The sequence below is a fragment of the Bos indicus genome, chromosome 1 (assembly GCF_029378745.1).
Source record: "Bos indicus isolate NIAB-ARS_2022 breed Sahiwal x Tharparkar chromosome 1, NIAB-ARS_B.indTharparkar_mat_pri_1.0, whole genome shotgun sequence".
In the NCBI taxonomy this organism is placed as follows: Eukaryota; Metazoa; Chordata; class Mammalia; order Artiodactyla; family Bovidae; genus Bos; species Bos indicus.
The window spans coordinates 58,341,741-58,366,182 of record NC_091760.1 but is presented as its reverse complement, the minus strand read 5'-3'; the positions used below and the strand labels follow the sequence as shown (position 1 = coordinate 58,366,182).

The 24,442-nt window shown below is 38.2% G+C and overlaps 1 protein-coding gene across 7 annotated transcripts in view; it reads left to right on the top strand.

Annotated features, from left to right (window-relative positions):
• LOC109573602 (cell surface glycoprotein CD200 receptor 1) overlaps positions 1 to 24,442 on the top strand; it is a 64,185-nt gene that overhangs the window by 19,271 nt on the left and 20,472 nt on the right. For 5 of the 7 annotated variants that reach the window (XR_011566257.1, XR_011566255.1, XR_011566258.1 and 2 more), the window contains exons 2-8: positions 2,696 to 2,776; positions 11,458 to 11,514; positions 15,598 to 15,915; positions 16,035 to 16,286; positions 19,798 to 19,903; positions 20,451 to 20,496; positions 21,683 to 21,785. Coding sequence is in view for 4 of the 7 variants with exons in the window: in XM_070787849.1 (XP_070643950.1) it covers positions 2,696 to 2,776; positions 11,458 to 11,514; positions 15,598 to 15,915; positions 16,035 to 16,286; positions 19,798 to 19,903; positions 20,451 to 20,496; positions 21,683 to 21,785 (963 nt within the window). In the remaining 3 variants the exon portion in view is untranslated. Of the gene's footprint in view, positions 1 to 2,695; positions 2,777 to 11,457; positions 11,515 to 15,597; positions 15,916 to 16,034; positions 16,287 to 19,797; positions 19,904 to 20,450; positions 20,497 to 21,682; positions 22,749 to 23,309; positions 23,841 to 24,442 lie in introns of those variants that run through there. The other 2 variants (XM_070787866.1, XM_019980910.2) reach the window with 2 other exon arrangements.

Below are 24,442 nucleotides of genomic sequence, written 5' to 3'. Positions count from 1 at the left end.
CTCTTAATTGGGTTAAGTTTGGGTTTCCCAGGTGAGGCTAGTGGTAAAGAACCCTCCTGCCAATACAGGAGACTTGAGAGATATAGGTTCGATCCCTGGGTTGAGAGGACCCCCCTGGAGGAAGGCATGACAATCCACTCCAGTATTCTCGCCTGGAGAATTCCCATGGACAGAGGAGCCTTGCAGGCTACAGTCCATGGCGTCACAAAGATTCAGACATGACTGAGGTGACTTAGCATGCCACGGATAGGTAGTGTATTTATCCTAGTGTATTTCTTAGGAACCAACTCTTCGTTTCTGCCCACTGTTGCAAGAACTATTCACACAAGAAAAATTTGACAATTGGAGCAGCTTATAAACTGGGATGAAAGTGTAAGTTGCTCAGTTGTATCTGACTCTTTGTGACCCCATGGACTGTAGCCCACCAGGCTTCTCTGTCCATGGGATTCTCCAGGCAAGCATACTGGAGTGGATAGCCATTCCCTTCTCCAGGCGATCTTCCCAACCTAGGGATCGAACCCAGGTCTCCCACATTGCAGGTGGATTCTTTACCATCTGAGCCACCAGCTAAGCCCAAGCTGGGTTACTATGGCCAAATTGCTTCATCAAGGTGAGTCTAAATTTTTTCATCTGTAAAATGAGGATGATATCACCTGTTGACATGGAGAGACTGAAATAAATAACATGCAAATTAGCAAAAATCTATTCCTAAGTGTTCAAAAATTATTTTAAAACAATGTTTTATTAAAGTAAATAGTAGCTAAAAGGGAGTGGGTCGTGTATAAAAGGAAGAAGAAAACTGCACACAAAGAATGGCATTTAGAAGAAGGCATGAAGCCATTTGGAGGTTTCAAAGAACTACACATGGTTGGGTATTGCCATTATATGAGAAAAACTGGATATATGATTAGAACTGAGGCTGGATACTGGCAGGCTCTAACTGTGGCAGGCTCTAATTGTGGAAGGCATAAAACTCAAAGTATTCACAAGGAAATAATACACTTCTAGTGCATCTAAAGTATCTGAACAACAAAGAGAAACATTTTAGGATAAAATTCAATGCACAGTGGGTTTTTTGGAGAAATTTTGAATACACTGAAAGTGACATTGCTCAGTCGTGTCCAGCTCTTTGTGACCCCATGGACTGTAGCCTACCAGGAGTCAATGTCCCAGAAGCTCAGCTTCCTTGTTGGCAAAATGGGAATAATGCTATCAAGTGCATTTATATCTATCTATCTATCTATCTATATATGTAAACACTTAGCCTTGTGCCTGGCACATATTTCTATTCCAGGTAATTTGCTCATCTTTGATCACTGGTCAATAACAAAGCCATCATATTTAAACTCTAAAGGCTACAGTCCATGGGTTGCAAAGAGTCAGACACGACTGAGCGAATTCACTTTCAGTGTATTCAAAATTTCTCCAAAAAACCCACTGTGCATTGAATTTTATCCTAAAATGTTTCTCTTTGTTTTTCAGATACTGTAGATGCACTAGAAATGTATTATTTCCTTGTGAATACTTTGAGTTTTATGCCTTCCACAATTAGAGCCTGCCACAGTTGGAGCCTGCCAGTATCCAGCCTCAGTTCTAATCATATATCCAGTTTTTCTCATATAATGGCAATACCCAACCATGTGTAGTTCTTTGAAACCTCCAAATGGCTTCATGCCTTCTTCTAAATGCCATTCTTTGTGTGCAGTTTTCTTCTTCCTTTTATTTTCCTAGAAAACTCCTCATCTAAGATTGAGCTCAAATATCGTTTATTGTAGGAAGTCTTTCCTAATCCTTTACCCCTGCTGTTTTAGAGTTAAAAACATCTTCTTTTAAACTTCTGGACATTATGTATATATCTACCTCACACTAAAACTTTATGTTATCATTGTTTATACAGTTAGTTTCTTCCCTGGACCTCAGGCTCATAGAGAGAAAAGGGTATTGTTCATTATGATGTTTCTGTGCTTAGCGAGTACTTTGCCAGGAGTTGCTACTCAAAAAATGCTTACTAACATTTTTCATTTGGAGCTTGCCTTGTAAAATTTGAACTTAATAGACACTTGTCTATGTGATGTGATTTCAACAGTGTTTAGGATACTCCTTTGTTGCTCTGGCTCAGCTGGTAAAGAATCCTCCTGCAATGTGGGAGACCTTGGTTTGAACCCTGGGTTGGGAAGATCCTCTGAGAAGGGAAAGGCTACCCATTCCAGTATTCTGGCCTGAAGAATTCCATGGACTGTATAGTCCATGGGGTTGCAAAGAGTTGGACACGACTGAGCGACTTTCATTTGTTGTTCTATATGAGCATCCAGTCAACACATCAGTGCTAAACTTCTCCTTCCTCACTGGTGCCTGAAATGTCTGTAACATAGTAAAACACCTTTTCACAACTGGAGATAGACTAAGTGCATTGAAGTCTAGAAGAAGAAATGCTTTGACTTGAATATAAGACCGGAGGGTGGTGAGTGGTACTGTGGGCCTAAAATGGGGGTATGCCAAATAGGAAGGAAGATCAAGTGAAAAGTTCATACCAGGATAAATTTTTTTGAGATGTTTGCTTTCCTGTCATAATTCATGTTTTTATTGGCAACTGCAATCCCCAAATGGCCCAAGGAATGTGAAAAAAAATGTGATTTTCTCCGGGAGTGAGAAATGCTAATGTGTATTTCTCTCTTTACCCCATGTGTCTTTTCAGAATGCTTAAGTGCAGGAATGGAAGGAACTAAAACATCAAACAACTCAATGCAGCAGCTGGACAATGGTAATCACAGTTCAGGTAATGCTCATCTTTTAATAATAATTCTAATAGAAGAGTGCTTGATGTTTTTACAGTTTTTACACTTTGAGATCTTGAATTGTCTTAAGTTATTTATAGATTATTTTAGCTAAAATTGTCAAAATGAAATACTGCTTATGTTTTAAAATGGTAAATTTTTCATTCTGAAATTATTTTCTGTGCTTATTTAGTACTTATTTCAAGACTGTCATCATGAAGTAAATCAAGGGCACAGCACCAATTTTTTTCATTCTATTTTTAAATCATAGTTTTACTAGGTTTACTCTAGAGAACTTAAAAATATTGGCCTTCGCAGATGTTACTAATTTACTTTCTGTGTGCCCTTGCCCAGCTCTATTGTCTCCCAAATTTTTGTTTCTCATTATAGTTAACTTTTTCTTTGTATTTTAAAATATTATTTTTGTAATATATTTTACATTGAGCACTTCATGGAAAAATAATTCTAGTGATTTCAAAATGCATTCTTGGACTCAATAAATATCCTTTTTAATTACACTTACTTATTTACTATTTAGAAAAATTAGATTTCAGGTCAACTGCAGACTCAAATAAGTAAAATGACTATATAAATTATTAATCTGAGGGGTGGGAAGGCACTCATAGTGCTTGAGTTTAGTGAGTTAAATGGTGCCTCCACCTCAAGATCTGTCCACCACGAACCTACAAATATGGGTACATTTGGACAAAGGGTCTTTGAAAATGTATTTAAGCTAAAGCTTTCAGATGAGATCATCCTGGATTAGTGTGGGCCCTATGTCCAATGACATAGAAAAGAAAAGGAGAAGACACAAGGGAAAATCCAATGTAAAGATGGAGTCAGAGGTTGAAATGATACATCTACAAACTAAGGAACACATAGGATTTCTGGTAGCCACCCAAACCTGGAAGAAACAAAAAAAGGATTCTTTACTAGAGACTTTGGAAGGAATATGGTTGTGCTAACACTTTGATATATTTCTGACTTCCAGAAATGTGAGAGAATAAATATCTATTGTTTTAAGGGATTGAGTTTGTGGATACATATCAAGACAGTTCTAGGAAATTAATATAATGAATAACTAATTTACTTTTCTACTGTAAATATGTCTTTAAAAACAGTCCACATGTGATTCAGTCTATATACAGATCTTCCATCACTTATGATGGCATTATGCCTCAATAAACTCATCCTAAGTTGAAAATATCATAAGTCAAAATACCTACTTAACAGGAGGAAAAGAGGGCAACAAAGGATGAGATAGTTGGATGGCATCACCAACTCCATGGACATGAATTTGAGCAAACTCCTGGAGATAGTGAAGGACAAGGAAGCCTGGCATGCTGCAACCCATGGGACTGCAAAGAATTGAACACTACTTAGCGACTGAACAATAATAATAACCTAACATCAAAACTTAGCTGAGCCTTCTTTAAACAGTTGGGCAAAATCATCTAACACAAAGCCTATCTCATACTAACATGTTGTATAACTCATGTAATTTATTGAACACTGTACCTTTTGAAAGTGAAAAAGATGGTTGTATGGGTACAGAATAGTTGTATCGGTTATTTACCCTTGTGATTGTGTAGCTGACTAGGAACTGTGGCTTACTGTGCTGCCCAGCATCACAAGAGAATACCATAATGCATTATTGTTATCCTAGAAAGCAATCAAAATCCAAAATTCAAAATACAGTTTCTACTTGAATGCATATGGCCTTTGCACCACTGTACAGTAAAAAAAAGAAGTCGTAAATCACACTATCCCAAGTTGCGGACTGTCTGTATATGTACATACTGAAAGAGTTAGACTTCTTATGTTAATGGGAAACTATAATCTTTCTAAATTTAAAAGAAAATTTGGGTTCATATGAAGAAATTGAAGACAGAAATCATAGAACCATTAATCAGAAGCTTTAAATGATTATTGTACTACTTTGGTATATACAAAGCTTCAAGAAGGACTAAATAAGAGATGCTTTCTTTCATCATTGAAGACATGATACTTGATGTGAAATTGAAATTCTATAGGAATAGATGGAGATAATAAAGCTGAATGACTCATTATAGCAATTAACTAAGTTTAAAAGATGTATTCAGTATTATAAAAATGATCATAAGACTACTTCTGAAAACAAGCATAATATTTTTCTTTTCTGAAAAATATAATTTTAGCACACTTAAGAGTACACTACAACTTGTGGGTTTTATCTCTGGTATGAGAAATTGCAGGGAAAATTGACTTTCTTCCCAAGGTATTTTTCTTTAGACAGTGAATGTTGCTTAGTTGTAGGAGAATTTTGTGTCTGGTTTAAGAGGCAGAATTCTCCATGGGCCTCCAGTTCAGTTCAGTTCAGCCACTCAGTCATATCCGACTCTTTGTGACCCCATGAATTGCAGCATGCCAGGCCTCCCTGTCTATCACCAACTCCCGGAGTTCACTCAAACTCATGTCTATCGAGTCGGTGATGCCAACCAGCCATCTCATCCTCTGTTGTCCCCTTTTCCTCCTGCCCCCAATCCCTCCCAGCATCAGAGTCTTTTCCAATGAGTCAGCTCTTCACATCAGGTGGCCAAAGTACTGGAGTTTCGGCTTCAGCATCATTCCTTCCAAAGAACACCCAGAGCTGATCTCCTTTAGAATGGACTGGTTGGATCTCCTTGCAGTCCAAGGGATTCTCAAGAGTCTTCTCCAACACCACAGTTCAAAAACATCAATTCTTCAGTGCTCAGCTTTCTTTACAGTCCAACTCTCACATCCGTACATGACCACTGGGAAAACCATAGCCTTGACTAGATGAACCTTTGTTGGCAAAGTAATGTCTCTGCTTTTAAATATGCTGTCTAGGTGGTCATAACTTTCCTTTCAAGGAGTAAGCGTCTTTTAATTTCATGGCTGCAATCATCATCTGCAGTGATTTTGGAGCCCAGAAAAATAAAGTCAGCCACTATTTCCACTGTTTCCCCATCTATTTCCCATGAAGTGATGGGACCAGATGCCATGATCTTAATTTTCTGAATGTTGAGCTTAAGCCAACTTTTTCACTCTCCTCTTTCACTTTCATCAAGAGGCTCTTTAGTTCCTCTTCACTTTCTGCCATAAGGGTGGTGTCATCTGCATATCTGAAGTTATTGCTATTTCTCCCAGCAATCTTGATTCCAGCTTGTGCTTTCTCCAGCCCAGTGTTTCTCATGATGTACTCTGCATATAAGTTAAATAAGTAGGGTGACAATATACAGCCTTGATGTACTCCTTTTCCTCTTTGGAACCAGTCTGTTGTTCCATGTCCAGTTCTAAATGTTGCTTCCTGACCTGCATATAGGTTTCTCAAGAGGCAAGTCAGGTGGTCTGGTATTCCCATCTCTTTCAGAATTTTCCACAGTTTATTGTGATCCACACAGTCAAAGGCTTTGGCATAGTCAATAAAGCAGAAATAGATGTTTTTCTGGAACTCTCTTGCTTTTTTGATGATCCAGAGGATGTTGGCAATTTGATCTTTGGTTCCTCTGCCTTTTCTAAAACCAGCTTGAACATCTGGAAGTTCACAGTTCACGTATTGCTGAAGCCTGTCTTGGAGAATTTTGAGCATTACTTTACTAGCGTGTGAGATGAGTGCAATTGTGTGGTAGTTTGAGCATTCTTTGGCATTGCCTTTCTTTGGGATTGGAATGAAAACTGACCTTTTCCAGTCCTGTGGCCACTGCTGGGTTTTCCAAACTTGCTGGCATATTGAGTGCAGCACTTTCATAGCATCATCTTTCAGGATTTGAAATAGCTCCACTGGAATTCCATCACCTCCACTAGCTTTGTTCGTAGTGATGCTTTCTAAGGCCCACTTGACTTCACATTCCAGGATGTCTGGCTCTAGGTGAGTGATCACACCATTGTGATTATCTTGGTCATAAAGATCTTTTTTGTACAGTTCTGTGTATTCTTGCCACGTCTTCTTAATATCTTCTGCTTCTATTAGGTCCATACCATTTCTGTCCTTTATTGAGCCCATCTTTGCATGAAATGTTCCCTTGGTATCTCTAATTTTCTTGAAGAGATCTCTAGTCTTTCCCATTCTGTTGTTTTCTTCTATTTCTTTGCATTGATCGCTGAGGAAGGCTTTCTTATCTCTCCTTGCTATTTTTTGGAACTCTGCATTCAGATGCTTATATCTTTCCTTTTCTCCTTTGCATTTCGCTTCTCTTTTTTTTCACAGCTATTTGTAAGGCCTCCCCAGGCAGCCATTTCGTTTTTTGCATTTCTTTTCCATGGGTATGGTCTTGCTCCCCGTCTCCTGTATAATGTCATGAACCTCCCTCCGTAGTTCATCAGGCACTCTGTCTATCAGATCTAGTCCCTTAAATCCATTTCTCATTTCCACTGTATAACATGAGGGATTTGATTTAGGTCATACCTGAATGGTCTAGTGGTTTTCCCTACTTTCTTCAATTTAAGTCTGAATTTGGCAATAAGGAGTTCATGATCTGAGCCACAGTCAATCCCCGTCTTGTTTTTGCTGACTGTATAGAGCTCCTCCATCTTTGGCTGCAAAGAATATAATAAATCTGATTTCAGTGTTGACCATCTGGTGATGTCCATGTGTAGAGTCTTCACTTGTGTTGTTGGAAGAGGGTGTTTGCTATGACCAGTGTGTTCTCTTGGCAAAACTCTGTTAGCCTTTGCCCTGCTTCATTCCGTATTCCCAAGGCAAATTTGCCTGTTACTCCAGGTGTTTCTTGACTTCCTACTTTTGCATTCTGGTCCTGTATAATGAAAAGGACATCTTTTTTAGGTGTTAGTTCTAAAAGGTCTTGTAGGTCTTCATAGAACCGTTCAACTTGAGCTTCTTCAGCATTACTGGTTGGGGCATAGACTTGGATTACTGTGATATTGGATGGTTTGCCTTGGAAATGAACAGAGATCATTCTGTCATTTTTGAGACTGCATCCAAGTACTGCATTTCGGACTCTTTTGTTGACCATGATGGCTACTCCATTTCTTCTAAGGGATTCCTGCCCACAGTAGTAGATATAATGGTCATCTGAGTTAAATTCACCCATTCCAGTCCATTTTAGTTCACTGATTCCTAGAATGTTGACATTCACTCTTGCCATCTCCTGTTTGACTTCTTCCAATTTGCCTTGATTCATGGACCTAACATTCCAATTTCCTATGCAATATTGCTCTTTACAGCATCAGACCTTGCTTCTATTACCAGTCACATCCACAACTGGGAATTGTTTCTGCTTTGGCTCCGTCCCTTCATTCTTTTTGGAGTTATTTCTCCACTGATCTCCGGTAGCATATGGGTACTTACTGACCTGGGGAGTTCCTCTTTCAGTATCCTATCATTTTGCCTTTTCATACGGTTCATGGGGTTCTCAAGGCAAGAATACTGAATTGGTTTGCCATTCCCTTCTCCAGTGGACCACATTCTGTCAGACCTCTCCACCATGACCCGCCCGTCTTGGTGGCCCCATAGGACATGGCTTAGTTTCATTGAGTTAGACAAAGCTGTGGTCCATGTGATTAGATTGACAGTTTTTGTGATTATGGTTTCAGTGTGTCTTCCCTCTGATGCCCTCTCACAATACCTACCGTCTTACTTGGGTTTCTCTTACCTTGGACATGGGGTGTCTCTTCACGGCTGCTCCAGCACTCACTGGAATACCTTTATTAAGCATAAAGTCTCTTCTACACTCTAGTCCACTGAGAACACTGAAACTCAAAATGCTTGAAGACCTTATTCAATTATGAAGACACCACTTAATGTAAGACCAAGCTCCTCCAATAGAATCCCCTGGTACTCACACTGATTTCGTTATGTCTCATAAAAACTAATGTGACAATATTCCCAGACAAGATGACTACCATGAGAATTCACTGATATGGCAATAGCTTAGTTCAGAGCATGAAGATCATTTTGCTCTGTTACTAAAAGTAACAATTTCTATGGGGCAGTGAAGTGAAATGAAGTGAAGTGAAAATGAAGTGAAATCCAAAGATAAGAAGAAAAGTCTTTAAATATCTCCTGGAAGACATCAATCAAGGTTAGGTTCTTTGAAGTTTCCATTGATAACAAACAACCTATATCTTTAAAATAAGGAGCATTGTACTTCCTTGGCAGTCTAGTGGTTAAGACTCCTCACTTCCACTGCAAGGGATGTGGGTTTGACCTGTGGTGGGGGAATAAGATTCTGATTGCCATGCACTGAGGAAAAAAAAAAAAATTAGGGCGAATGATTGGTGACAGCCAGACATGTGAAGAACTAATGCTGAAGACGAATTCTGTTTAACAAGAACCAGAGAATATTATGGTTGTGACACTTTCTTCCAGAAACAGCAGGTCTCAGGGCTGCAAAGGCCAAAGTGCTCACAAGAGAAAGCCTTCATAGGCTTCAGTAGCCTTTGTCTATTATGGTAGCCATCTCGTGACCACCAGACAGCTCCCTTTTAGCTGGGAATGGGCAGGGTTCATTGTAGTTTTCTTACTTATCAGAATCCTATTGGGTGTCCTCAATATTGCCACTCTTCACTCAAAGTAAGGAAAGAAAGAATGCAAGGAAGAAAGGAAAGATTTGCAACATGGTAAAAACAGATTGACTCAGCTGGTAGAGAATCTGTCCTGCAATGCAGGAGACCCAGGTTCAATCCCTGGGTTGGGAAGAGCCCCTGGAGAAGGAAATGACAGCCTACTCCAGTGTTCTTGCCTGGGAAATCCTAGGACAGATGACCCTGGCAGGCTATAGTATGGGGTCACAAAGAGTCATACACGACTTAGTGACTAAACCACCAACACAGAAATAGAATAAGAAATTTATTTAATTTGAAGGAGAACTTGGGGTTGTCACTGGAGATTTAGTTTATCTTTAAAAGGCAAAGTAAGCAGAATAAAATAGAATATTCAGTGGATGTTTATTGTTTGTATTTATAAATATTGTCACTGTAAGAAATTACAAAAAACAAAATACTGTACTTTAAGTCAAGAGTTAGCAAACTATAGCCCATGGGCAAAATCCAGCTGGCTGTATATATTTGCAGATAAAATTGTATTGGACAAAGCCATGGACATTTGTTCCCTTATTATATGTGCCTGCTTTCTTGCTGCAACAGCAGTGTTGAATACTTGCAACAGAGACCATAGGGAATGCAAAGCTCCAGATGTTTCCTTTTTCAGTTCTTTGGCAAAGCTACACTGTGTGTGATGATAGGGCTTCAGAATCTAGACCACCTAAGACATAACTTGATTTCAGTAATCCCTCTGAGGTCAACTTTGATTTCTTATCTGTTTCTGGAATAGATACTTAATCCCAGTATGAGCTAAATTCAATAGTTAGAATCTCATTCTTTGCCTTCTTTCCAATCCAGTCTAATGATACTTAGCTACCTAGAAAAGCCGAATTATTTTAGAAGCCTATTCACTGCTGGCTTCTAAGACCTTTAATTTAATTTCTCTGTTTATTATGTGGTAGAATTGAGTGGAAAATTAGAATGGGGAGCATAAAGAATATTTTTAAAAGCAGGAGAGCACATTGAATGGTGGTCTTAAAAACTCAGAGGAAGGTGTTTTTCAGGTTTTTAAGTCATAAGAAGCATTCTGAAAGTCATTGTTGCTCTTTAAAAAGATAGTAATACAAACGTATTTTTCAGAAAGCAAATTTGAAGTAGATTGGGACTATCTTCAGAAACTCTATAGAACTCAAGAGAAGAAATGCATGTACATCTTAAGAACTAAGGAATTGGGAACTTGAGTTAGGTTAAGTCTGCCATCTCTCTCTGCTTCTGCTTCATTCTTCCCAAGGTTTATTAGTCAGGGTTCTTCAGAGAGACAGAACAGGATGTATGTGTGTGTTGGACATCCGAGAGAGAGGGAGAACGAGAGAAACAGGAAGAGATTGATTTACTTTATGGAATTGGTCCAAAATCTGCAGGATCTTTGGAGACCCAGGGAAGAGATGCAGATCAAGTCTGAATGCAATGTGCTGGCAGAATTCCCTTTCCCATGAGGTCAGTCTTTTCTGTTAAACCCTTCAACTGATTGGATGAGGCCCACTCACATTATGGAGGGTAATTTACTTTACTCAAATTCTACCAATTAAAAAATATCTTTGTAGAAACATCTAGAATAATGTTTGACCAAACATTTGGGTACCATGGACTAGCTAGGCTGACAATAAAATTAACCATCATAGCAGGAAATTGGGGAAGAAAGAGGGATGAACTATTCTTCTCACTGTTGGTTCTTGAGAAAGTACTTGATTTGTCCAGCTGTTTGAGATGCCCACTACTGGTCTAAACAATTTTAATCAAGTAGTGGCATCTGTAAAAAAAGACCACATAATCAGCCCAGCTCATGAGAGGTGTTCATGATGGACCAATACATTATGGCTAGGTAAGGATAGAGGCAGTGTTACCTTGTACAAAATCGTTTTAAGTACAAAATGAGATATTGTGTAAATGGGAAATCATTGATTAATAGCTTACAATGTAATTTCCAAATGTTAACATGTTTTTCCATATAATGATGTAACAGCTTCTAATTTCTGTATTTCAAGGATTTTTGTGTAATTTTAGTTATGGTTCATTGATTTTCTATCATGTTGTACACAAGCTCTTGTGGAGAAAAGAATGGTTTTTACTCTAAGTTTCTAAAATTGATTTCATCTATTTCTCTCTGAATATTTTCTAGTTTCAACAACTTCATCTACGGAAAGAAAGCAGAGCACTGTAACACTTTATGCAGAAGGTAGTATGCCTGTATTTTTTTGTTTCTTTACTTTGAGGCCAGTACTGAAGCATAGAATGCTGAGCTTCCTTAGAAACATAGTGGTCTAGACTCTGTTCTAGTCTTGTACCCAGTTAAAGAATATGGTGATCTGAATGCTGTAAGGTAAGTGACTTGAATGACTCCGCCAATCCTCCCCTAAAGCAATTCGATTCCACTGAAAGATTATGGAGTTTTCTCTGTCACGCACTGTGCTGGGCTTTGTGGGGACCATAAAGATAAGCAAGATGAAGAAGACTGTCAGAGAGCCCTCCAGGGAGCTCTATTCTGTGGGGAACCCAGACAGAAGCCCAGATATCACACAAGCAGAAGAGGTAAGCACTCACATCAAGTGTACCAGGAGTGCAGAAAGGGAGTGGTTAAACACCAAGGCTTAGACAAGGCTTCACAGAGGATGTAGCATGTGAATCAGGTCTTAAAGAAAGAGTTATTTTAATAGAAAAATAGCATTATGTTGGGCACCTTAGAGAGTGAAAACAGTGTGAGAGATGACATGGAGGTGGAATTGTGCTTGTTTTTTTTTTTTCTGCAGTAAGGGGACAATGTAGTGGGTGATAAGATTGCAAAGTGAGTCAGTGTGACAGAGGGCTTTTGAAGCCAATAGGAAGACATTCAAACTTATTCTTCAGGCAGTGAAAGATGTCTGGAGGTTTTAGAGTTGAAGTAATCTCATTATGTTGTGGAATGATGCATTTTAAGGTATGAACTGAAGGGAGAAGAGTTTTGAGACACAAACAGAAGTTAGGTGCCTGGCGATGGGGGCTTAATCTAGGGTGGTGAAAGTCACACAGTCATGTCCAGCTCTTTGCGACTCCATGGACTATGCAGTCCATGGAATTCTCCAGGCCAGAATACTGGAGTGCATAGCCTTTCCCTTCTCCCAGCCCAGGGATATTCCCAACCCAGGGATCGAACCCAGGTCTCCCGCATAGCAAACAGATTCTTTACCAGCTGAGCCACAAGGAAAGCCCGAGAATACTGGAGTGGGTACCCTATCCCTCCTCCAGGGGATCTTCCCTACCCAGAAATTGAACCAGGGTCTTCTGCACTGCAGGCAGATTTTTTACCAACTGAGCTATCAGGGAAGCCCTAGGGAAAGGTTGTGAGAAAAGAAAGGAAATGCCTCAAAGCCAATAAGAATTTGTGTGCAAAAGGCTGAATGAGACTGGAAGAGATTTATAGAAAAAGGATGCAGAGAAGATGGGATGTGGCTGCTGGTTTGGGGGCAAAGAAGAGACTCTATTGTTTTCTCAGGAAGTAGGAAGTGCAATTACCCTAGCTGATCTTATATGGAGAATATATTTGTTAAGTGCCAAACCCACTGAGTGTTGTGGAGGTACTGGCCATTGGTAAATTATCATTTGCTGCTGCTGCTAAGTTGCTTCAGTCGTGTCCAACTCTGTGCAACCCCATAGACGGCAGCCCACCAGGCTCCGCTGTCCCTGGGACTCTCCAGGCAAGAACACTGGAGTGGGTTGCCATTTCCTTCTCCAATGCATGAAAGTGAAAAGTGAAAGTGAAGTCACTGAGTCGTGTCCAACTCTCGGCGACCCCATGGACTGCAGCCTACCAGGCTCCTCCGTCCATGGGATTTTCCAGGCAAAAGTACTGGAGTGGGGTGCCATTGCCTTCTCCAAAATTATCATTTACTAATGATAATTTATCAGTTTATCATTTTAATCCTGATAATTTATGAAAAAGTATGAAAAAGGAAAGGTATGGAAAAGGAAAGAAGAGGATGAAGAAAGGGGGGAAAATACCAGTAACATTAGAACTATCGATATAGGTGAAGGGTGATTGACTTGAAGGTCACAGAATGGAGGAAAGTGAAAGAACACAGAATATCTGCTGTGCTTGGAATCCTCACTGATGGAGTTATTTCTTGATACTGTGCCCCTGTTCAAATGTGTGCTTATTTGATTACCAAATACTTGCCTTTAAAAAACAGATCTTGAGGATATATATTAGCAAAAACATTAAACCTTATACTGTTTACCAAGGTAAAGTTCGAACATATGAGAACACAAAAGAGCATTCACAGCTTGCTATCTCACTGGTCTCTTATTTTTCTGGTTTTATTTTAAGCATCATTCCTTTATGCACATATATGCTTCCCACATCCAACCTCTAGCAGATTTCTAACAAGCCATGTTCTTGCTTGTCTCCAAGCCTTTGCCAAGCTGGAGGTTCTCACTATGAGCTGATGTCACTTGGAGTGATGGAAACAGCATGGGTTTAACTGCCCTTTTGGCTGGCTGGCTAAGTCGCTTTAGTCGTGTCCGACTCTGTGTGACCCCATAGACGGCAGCCCACCAGGCTCCCTTGTCCCTGGGATTCTCCAGGCAAGAACACTGGAGTGGGTTGCCATTTCCTTCTCCAATGCGTGAAAGTAAAAAGTGAAAGTGAAGTCACTCAGTCGTGTCCGACTCTTAGCGACCCCATGGACTACAGCCTACCAGGCTCCTCTGTCCGTGGGATTCTCCAGGCAAGAACACTGGAGTGGGGTGCCATTGCCTTCTCCAATGCATGAAAGTGAAAAGTCAAAGTGAAGTCGCTCAGTCGTGTCCGACTCTTAGCGACTCCATGGACTGCAGCCTACCAGGCTCCTCTGTCCATGGCATTTTCCAGGCAAGTGTACTGGAGTGGGGTGCCATTGCCTTCTCAGATCTACTTTAAAATCCTCCTCCTTCCTTTATCTAGTAATATGATATTTATTTGGCCATGAAATGAAAAGGCTTGAGTACATCACGGAGGAGGCAGATGACATCAAAAGAGGAGAGAGGAAATACTAAATGCAAAGCTTAGAAACATAAGGTTAAGCTTCATTCACATAAAATTTTTGTCACACCACAGCTGGTTTTGTTCATGTCAAACTGATGAAATCACTGACACTCACCTTTGTTACAGGTGACTTGTAACAGATACACGTCTCAGCAAACCCCTTTCAGTCAGGGACATGTCAGTTTATGGGAAAGCATGAGCTTCTACATTGGGAAATGCTTGCCAGTCTTAATTTTTATTTTAAAATATGGATAAATAGGTCAATGCTATGTTTAATCCTGACAATGATATTAAATGTATGAAAACAAGGTCTGTGAACAAGGTTCACAGCAAACTATCAGCGAGTATTTATGTGAATGAATAGAACGGAAGGAGAACTCATTGAAAGACTATATATTATACTATCACACATTTGCAATGAAATACTTTTATAGAAAATTTATAGAGGAAAATAATCCTTGTTTTTCATTTGATTTGTATTTATATACTATACTACTTTTTTTTTCCCCTAGAAAAATACTTCTAAGCATCTCTTACAGCTTGGCATTGTCATTTTTCATTTATGTGAGATGGTCCAACTAATGAGATTACAGATTATTTTAAAATCTGTTGATTTAACTGATTTTATGATTCTCTGAATAAAAATTAAATAAAAAATTCCAATTTCTTCAGCGTTAATGTCATAGCTATTTTTAATGGAAGTACCATATCTTTCCAGACTTATGTTTGTCTGAAGTGCCACCCTTAAGAGTACGTGTTTAGTTCTGATGTTACTGATTTTTCACTTTCATCAAAACTTGGCAGGAGAAAACCACATTATTAATAATTCCATTTTACCCCTTTAGAGCATGAGTTGTATGGTAAATCTCATAGTCTCTTTGTCCAAAAGATTAGATTTAGAACACTGTCTTTGTCCTTTAATTCAGATTCTCTTTTCTCATCAGTTTGTTTCATAGATATCAAATCTTCTGATTTAATTTCATAACACTTAAAAAATCATCATACATATAATACATGTTATTTTCCTAATGATACAGGAAGAAGTTGGTTAATCATTGGATGGATTTAATATTATACTTTATATATATATTTCATGAATGTTATTTCTTATGTAAGTCTAGTATTTCTGGGAAAAGGCCACCTGCAAAGTAAATTTTAAGTACAATTTCATGTAATATGTTGTGAATAAATTTTGACACATCAAGTATTATAAAGCTTTTCTCTTATTATTCTCTGTTTGTGTGTTTATGTATGTGTTTCCAGTTAAAACTTCACTATCAGTACTAGTGGATACAAAAGCTGTGCTCACTTGCCCTCCTGTGCTGTGGCCAAGTGTGTTGGTAGTAACATGGGAAATAGTCCTCAGAGACAAGCCGCCCTGCTTCGGAGCCTACAGACGTGATACAAATCAGACCACGAGAGGAAACTGTACCGACAAGAGAATAACCTGGGCCTCCAGACCTGACGAGAATCCTGCCCTTCAGGTTGATCCAGTGGCCATCACTCATGATGGGAATTACACATGTCAAATAGTAACAAGTGATGGGAATTTCCATCATGAGTATCACCTCCAAGTATTAGGTAAGGAACGTCATATATTGAGGTGTTTCAGATAACCAGATTTTGGGCTGAAACAAATCTCTGTCTAAATTCCATGTCCCATGTGTTAAGACTGCAGCATTTCCCCTACATTTCTGCAGTGCCCCCAGAGGTGACCCTGATCCAAACTGAGAAGGGAACTGCAGTGTGCAAGGCAGCTGCAGGGAAGCCGGCTGCACAGATCTCCTGGACCCCAGAGGGGTATTGTGACACTGAGCAAGGACCTTACTGGGGTGACGGCACAGTGACCGTCCAGAGCACATGCCGCTGGGGGAGCCGCCATGTGCTGAACGTGTCCTGCTCTGTCTCCCACTTGGCTGGCAACAAGAGTCTGTCCATACAACTGAGTCAAGGTTAGTAATTTTTCTAGTCTTATTTTTGATTTTTCCATTCTTTCAGAGGAGTTACCTTAAGAAAGAAAAAGGAGTTTACAAAGAAATTTCATTCAAGGATGTCCTTTCCACCCTCCACTTTATCTCCATCTCCTCCTCAAAGTAAAGGATTATCCAGAAGAATAATACAAAAATTTGTTGTAAAAAGCCATATTATAGAATGAAGTTTATTCTACTTTTTTTTTTCAGTTGTGTAGAGCAGTTTTCAGGATTTCAGTTGCCCTACGAGGGACTGAACCTGGGCCATGACAGTGAAAGCCAGAATCCTAACCACTAGGCTACCAGGGAACTCCCAATTTATTCTTCCTTTAATGTTCTCTTCTGTACTAATAAATTGACTTGTATAGTGTACTTTTACACAAATACTTAAATGGTTTTAATAGAAGGATAAAGGGTAATTTTAAACAACTAATTATAATTTTATTAGAAGAATAAAGTTGCTCATAAATTACCTTCATGAATTTTCAGTCTGGTAGAGTTTTCTCCTCACGGTTTTCCCAATGAAGTTTCTTTAATGTCTTATAATAACATCTATGATTCAGTTCATTACAGTTTAGTTTCTCTGCTCTCTGCACCCATTCTACTCTAATTTCTTGTTATAAAAATATTGTTCTAATCAGCCTAACTCATATAGTTTAAAATCTGTGTTGTCTATCATGTGTAGACAAGTATATCATGTAAAATGTTAGCCCTCTCTGATTCTCCATCCCCCCTGCTCCATTATAAACAACTCTCCAGAGACAAGTACTTTCAGATCTTAAAGTGTTTCTTCTAGTATTTGACTCAGTTTTTATTAACAACATGGTTATGTTGCTATTTCTTAATATAGCTAATTTAAACCTAGTGTACATGTGTGCGTGCTAAGTCATTTCAGTTGTGTTGACTCTGTGCAACCCTATGGACTATTAGCCCCTCAGCTCCTCTGTCCACGGGATTCTTCAGGCAAGAATGCTGGAGTGGGTTGCCATGGCATGTTCTCCTCCAGGGAATCTTCCCAACCCAGAGATCGAACCCGTGTCTCTTATGTCTCCTACACTGGCAGGCAGTTTCTTTACATCTGAGCTACCAGGGGAGGTCTTTTCTCTGAGGCTATTCAGACTCTGTAGAAAACCTCTCCAATCTCTTACCTTGGAGAAATAATCCTGACTATCTGAGAGTGTTTCTGAGAGAAGGGAGGAGAGGGGTGTGTGTAAGTGTGTGTGTGTGTGTGACTATTCAGAACTCAAACTTTCCTTTAAAGACACTTCATCTCCACCCTACATTATATCTGAATCTTTGACTCTGGAATTTCTCCAGTTCATCTTCTTTGGGCCAAACTTCCCATTTTCTGCTGGTTGGGGAAGTGTGGTGACCTGGTTGAGTGGGGTGGGAGGAGAGTTGGCAGCCTATCTGTTCTTCATACAGAACTTTAAGGAAGCTTCCAACTTTTAGCTCCACACTTCACTCCTGACATTCCCCTTTCTCCATATCTTTTCCTCCCTATTCTAGAGCCTTCTTGGATTCACTAAGGTTTATACTTATTTCACGCTGAATTATTGGCCATTCTTCCATTCATCTTTCATGTTAAAACAAGTTGAAATCTTTCATCTGCTCTTATCTTCATCCATAATCTCTTTGTCTTTGCAAGTCTATACTTAAAAAAAAATTCTGCGCTCGGGGCTGGTGCACTGGGATGACTCTGATGGATGGGATGGGGAGGGAGGTGGGAGGGGGTTTCAGGATGGGGGACAGAGGTACACCCATGGCTGATTCATGTCAATGTATGGCAAAAACCACTACAATATTGTAAAGTAATTAGCCTGCAATTAAAATAAATTAATTAATTAAAAAAATTATCTACTGATATTTTAGTGTTAAGAAAGGAGAAGAGGAAAGTGTTGGGTTTAAAGCATGATTTTCTAAAGTCCATTCTTATAGTTTGTGTATATATATATATATATATATATATATATATATATATATATATAGTTTGGCAGTGTTTACTGAGAAGAGTAATGCTCCCGGTTATGTATGAAGTCCGACCACTCCGTATTACAATATGACATCATATTTATAGAATCTCAGAATTGGAGCGAGTCTCTAGTCCAGTCCCACCCAATGCAGGTATGTCTCCCACACAGGGTGGACCTTTACCTCTGCTAGTACACTTCCAACAAAAGACAGCTCATTAGTTTGAAAGAGAGGGCTTCAAAACACTATTGTAGTTTTTAACTGTAAAACAAAAATTTTCTTCTTTAAATAAAAATCCAGTGTTTAAAAACAAAGTATTGAAAGAAGGTGGATTGCAGCCTCCACTTACCTCTCTCTCTGTCCCAGACACATTCACGCAACTTCAGGAGCACAGTCTTAAAACCTCTCAGAGTCGGCCAGGTCCTTTGCTGACTTCTCCTCTTGTCAGATTGAGCTTATATTTCTACCAGCAGTTAGTGAATAGTTTAAAGTTGCTGACATGCATTCAGTTCAGTTTCAATGCCTTGGAATAGAGGTGACTTCAGAATTAGGGTTATTTTTCCAAATACTTTTCTTACAATTCCCTGTTCATTTCTGAATATTGGAGAAGACCAATATTCTGTTACTGTAACAGAGAGATCTAAATTTCACATCTCTCCTATAGGAATTCACTAAATGAATCCTTAAGGCAACAAAATCCTGATCCAAGATAATGTCTGCTAAAAACTCAAGTGTCTGAAATGATAAAGCAATTTTATTATAACAATTATTTGAACTATTAATGGGGCAAAAGTTTTAAAAATTAAATCACAGAAATAAATTTCATGTACTATAAGACATTCTTGTAGATGTAAATATATATACGTATAATTTTAAAGTAGACTTTTATTTTTTAAATAGAATGATAGCAATATTGAATAGGAAGTACAGAGAGTTCCAATAAAACCCTTGTCCCTACACATGCATGGTCTTTCTATCTATCTATTGATCATCCCCCACACTGCAGCGGTACATTTGTTATCATCAATGACCCTATCTTAATGTACTATTACCACTCAAAGTCCATAGTTTACATTAAGATTCACTCTAGGTACATGTTCTATGAATTTTGAGAAATGCATAAATGACATACATTCACCATTGTTGTATGGTATAGAGTAGTTTCATTGCCATAAAATCCTCTATGCTCCACCTATTCATGCCTCCATCCATCCTAACCTTTAACAATCCCTGATTGTCTTACTCCATAGTTTTGCCTTTTCCAGAATGTCATGGTTGGAATCATGCAGCATTTAGCCTTTTCAGACTGGCTCTTTTCATTTAGTAATATGCTTTTAATAGTCCTACATGATTTCATGGCTTCATAGCTCATTGCTTTTTACTGCTGAATAATGTTAAATTATTTTATTATGCCAGGGAAGCCTAGCATGCTGCTGTCCATGGGGTCACAAAGCCCATACATGGCTGAGTGACTGAACTGAACTGAGTGTTAAATTATATATTCTTGTGTCTATATTTACAGGTGCTGAAATACCAGCACACTTAAAAAATTTATATATCACTGCCCCTATTTTTATTATCTTGATCGTCGTGGGATCCATTTGGCTTTTGAAAATCAGTGGCTGCAGGTACTGACTGATGCCTTCTCTTCTCCAGCTTTATTGGGTTAAAAAGAAGTCAGAAATATGGAATTAACTAGGTAAAATTAAGATTTTAACATCAATTCTCCCATAATCAAGAAGTATACCCTGAAAATAAAATATATGGTCTACTCTGAATGACATGGGGGATTTTTCTAGGTTATTTAGATATGCAAGCATAGTGAATTAGGCTGTCTGGGGCAGGATCTTGGGAAAGACAGTGCCTGCTATTTTGTATTAGGGAAAAGAATTACAATAATTAATTTCATATACCAAAGATGAGGTGTTGCATATATTCCATTACACAAGGTTCTTTGCATAATTTTACTTATCTTTCCAAAATTCAGAATTATCTTATTTGGATGTGTTAACTGCAAGCAGCATTCTTTACTCATATCTGATAGTTCATTTCTGACTTATTATAGTTTCTATCAAAATGAACCATAATTGTCAACAGCATACTCTTTTGTTTTCTCATTTTCAATCTGAATAATCATGGTTTGATATTTATTCTAGCTTATTTTTATTTTTGCAGAAAATGTAAATTGAAAAAAACAGAGCATACTCCAGTTGTTCAGGAGGTAAGATTAAAAAGAATATTTGCAAACTTTTAAGCCATGTAGTCTGAAAATCTAGTCAGTTAGTTCAGTTTAGTCACTCAGTTGTGTCCGACTCTCTGTGACCCCATGAACCGCAGCACGCCAGGCCTCCCTGTCCATCACCAACTCCCAGAGTCCACCCAAACATATGTCCATTGAGTCAGTGATGCCATCCAACCATCTCACCCTCTGTCGTCCCCTTCTCCTCCTGCCCTCCATCTTTCCCAGCATCTAGTCATATAATTTGTAATTTGCATCAATATTAGTATTTTAATTAAAAAGAAAAAAATTCTAATTCTACAATACTGTCAGATGTACTTATTTTGTTAATTATCCACCAAGCACTATTTAAACACACCCCAAATCCATATTTTTAAGAACTGCATCCTACAAAAGACATCATGTTAGCCTCGTTTGGACTGTAATCTTTGGAGAAATTGAGTTAGTATTTCTTCCTCCTTTAAACCATCTCTAATTCTTGATTTCCTTTTTTCAATACCATCATCATTTCTGTCTTACCTAAAGTGAAAATGAAAGTCACTTAGTCGTGTCCCACTCTTTGAGACCCCATGGACTATACAGCCCATGAACTTCTCCAGGCCAGAATACTGGAGTGGGTAGCCTTTCCCTTCTCCAGGGGATCTTTCCAACCCAGGGATCAAACTCAGGTCTCCCTCATTGCAGGCGATTCTTTACCTGCTAAGCCGCAAGGGAGGCCCAAGAATACTAGACTGGGTAGCCTATCCCCTCTTTAGCGGATCTTCCTGACCCAGGAATCGAACCAGGGTCTCCTGCATTGCAGGTGGATTGTTTACCAACTGAGCTATCAGGGAAGCCCTTTTTACCTAAGTTTAATACCTATCCAGCTCTAGAACCTACTATAACAAGTAGTTTATTAAATCTTTGACACTCTCTTCTGAAATACTCCTCACGTCACTTCACTCTTCTACATTCCTACTTTCAGGCAACTGTTATCATCTGACACTGAGACATAAATAATCAAAAATTTTTTGATAGTATATTAGAAAAGTCTTGCTTTTATGTTCATGCAGACTCAGAGACCACTATTGGTAGACACTAAAGTTGTGAGCACTTGTTAGAAAAGCACAGGTCGTTAGGATTTCTGTTGTTTTTTTTTAATTGAATTTAACGTTGGGTTATATCTTAGGATGAAATGGAGCCCTATGCCAGCTACACAGAGAAGAACAATCCACTTTATGATATTACAAACAGGGTGAAGACGTCTCAGGTGTTACAAAGTGAAGTTGATGGTATGAATCTCCATACTATTTATGTTCCTAGAGTGTAGCACCAGGACAAATGAATCAAGATGCAGTTACAGATACTGTTCTTATTTTCTTAGAGTTCTGGAATGAAAAGCCTATTTTGAAACTAGCTTTTCAAAGATTCTTAGAAGACAGAGACATTATAGAGGATTTGCATTTATATCTTTATACAGTTGAACTTTTAGAATTTTAGCTGTTACTGGCTAGTTCTTTAAACTGATATTATTACAAAGAAAGTACACGCTCCTGATAAAATATTAAAATTGTTCAGTACGGTAGATGATGAAAATTGAGTTACCTCAAATAACTTCACAGAAAGAATAATTACGAAAAGTTTTATGTAATATTTGAGGAAATTTCTATGTGCACATGTCATACCTGTAGGTGCATTGTATATGTATACACTTATATGTCCACTTACATATTCATACACGTATATCCTTGTCAAGACAGAAATAGAAACATAGCATAATTTGTTCTGTACTTATAGAAAGTTAATAATATAGTATATCTTAAAGATCTTTTGTATCAACACAAGCAGAGCTACCTCATTCTTCTTAATGGTTACATATAATTCCATTGTATGTAATGGAATTGAATTTAATTAACCCTGTGGTGGACATTTCGATTGTTTTGTTTTGCTATTATAAACAATACTACATAGAATATTTCTTGTGGATTTATCTCTTTGAATGTGTTTGAACATATTTGTAAGATAATTTCCTTGAGTGAAATTGCGAGGTTAAAAGTTTTGAGCATCGTTATTATTGACTGATATGTCAATATTATTGACTGCTATGTCAAATTGTATCAATTTATATTCTCTCCAATCCTGTTTGAAGGTGCCTTTTCTATTATTTCAATATCTGTTAATTGTCAACCTTCTGTTAGCAAATATAGGATTATAATAAGAATTTCACTATTTAATAAAACTGAATTTATATTTTCCTTCCGTGTGTGCATGTGTGCATATGTGTGTGAGAGAGAGAGAGGAAGAACACACATGAGGACATTAGCTTCTTCTGAACTTATTAAATCTCTAGAGCAGTATTGCTATCTAATACCTAATAATGTGATCAATTGGAGAAGTGTGTTTTTATGGTATACATTTTATTGTGATACATTTATCAAATAACAAATGTTGATTGACTATATAATCAGTTAAATATGCATTCTTGAGGACTTGGGATATTTACTAAGTATGATCTTATATGCTAAAGGAATAACCATGGGATGACATGACCCTTTCCTCTATTTTTCTAAGGAATAAAATATTGGGAATATATTAATAATTTTTAATATATGAAAAATATATTTCATTATGAAAAATAAATCTGTTTACTTCATAGCAGGAAAAACGATACTGAAAATTAAATTTTTTCAGTTTTTGAAATTTAATTTTCAGTATCATTTTTCCTGCTATGAAGTAAACAGATTTATTTTTCATAATGAAATATATTTTTCATATATTAAAAATTATTAATATATTCCCAATATTTTATTCCTTAGAAAAATAGAGGAAAAACTGGAAATAGAGCTGCCTTATGACCCAGCAATCCCACTGCTGGGCATACACACTGAGGAAACCAGAATTGAAAGAGACATGTGTACCCCAATGTTCATCGCAGCACTGTTTATAATAGCCAGGACATGGAAGTAACCTAGATGTCCATCAGCAGTTGAATGGATAAGAAAGCTGTGGTACATATACATAATGGAGTATTACTCAGCCATTAAAAAGAATACATTTGAATCAGTTCTAATGAGGTGGATGAAACTGGAGCCTATTATACAGAGTGAAGTAAGCCAGAAAGAAAAACACCAATACAGTATACTAATGCATATATATGGAATTTAGAAAGATGGTAACAATAAACTTGTATATGAGACAGCAAAAGAGACACTGATGTATAGAACAGTCTTTTGGACTCTGTGGGAGAGGGAGAGGATGGGATGATTTGGGAGAATGGCATTGAAACATGTATAATATCATGTGTGAAACAGGTCGCCAGTCCAGGTTCCATGCACGATGCTGGATGCTTGGGGCTGGTGCGCTGGGACGACCCGGGGGTATGGTGTGGGGAGCGGGGGGGAGGAGGGCTCGGGATGGGGAGCACATGTGTGCCTGTGGCAGATTCATTTTGGTGTGTGGCAGAACCAACACAATATTGTAAAGTTAAAAAGAATAAAATAAACATGATTTAGTTAGAAAGCTACTATGTCATGTCATGCCACAAGCATTATTGAACTATGTAAGAAGGTTTTACATATTCATTTTCTCTGCATTATAGTTAAAAATCTATGTGTTTTTTCGTAATCTGAGGAAGTAGCTGGCATAGGGCCTGGACTCAGTAAGAAAGTCATTGGCTTTCTTACTTCTTTTATAGAATTACGAACTTTGCTTAAAACATGACTCTCATACCTTAAAAAAGGTTTGTTTTTTTTTTTTCAAAAAAATTTTTTTTCTGTGGAACCATATTATATAAAACAGAGATAAGTATAAAGCCTTTTAGCCAAAGGAGTAGCCAGAGGTCCTGAACTTGTGACTTCTCAGTTCCTCAACCCTGCAGTGACCCCTGTGGGACCTTCCCCTTCTATGGGACATAGTTTGGAAACTAACAGTTATGTGTTAATCCTTCTCA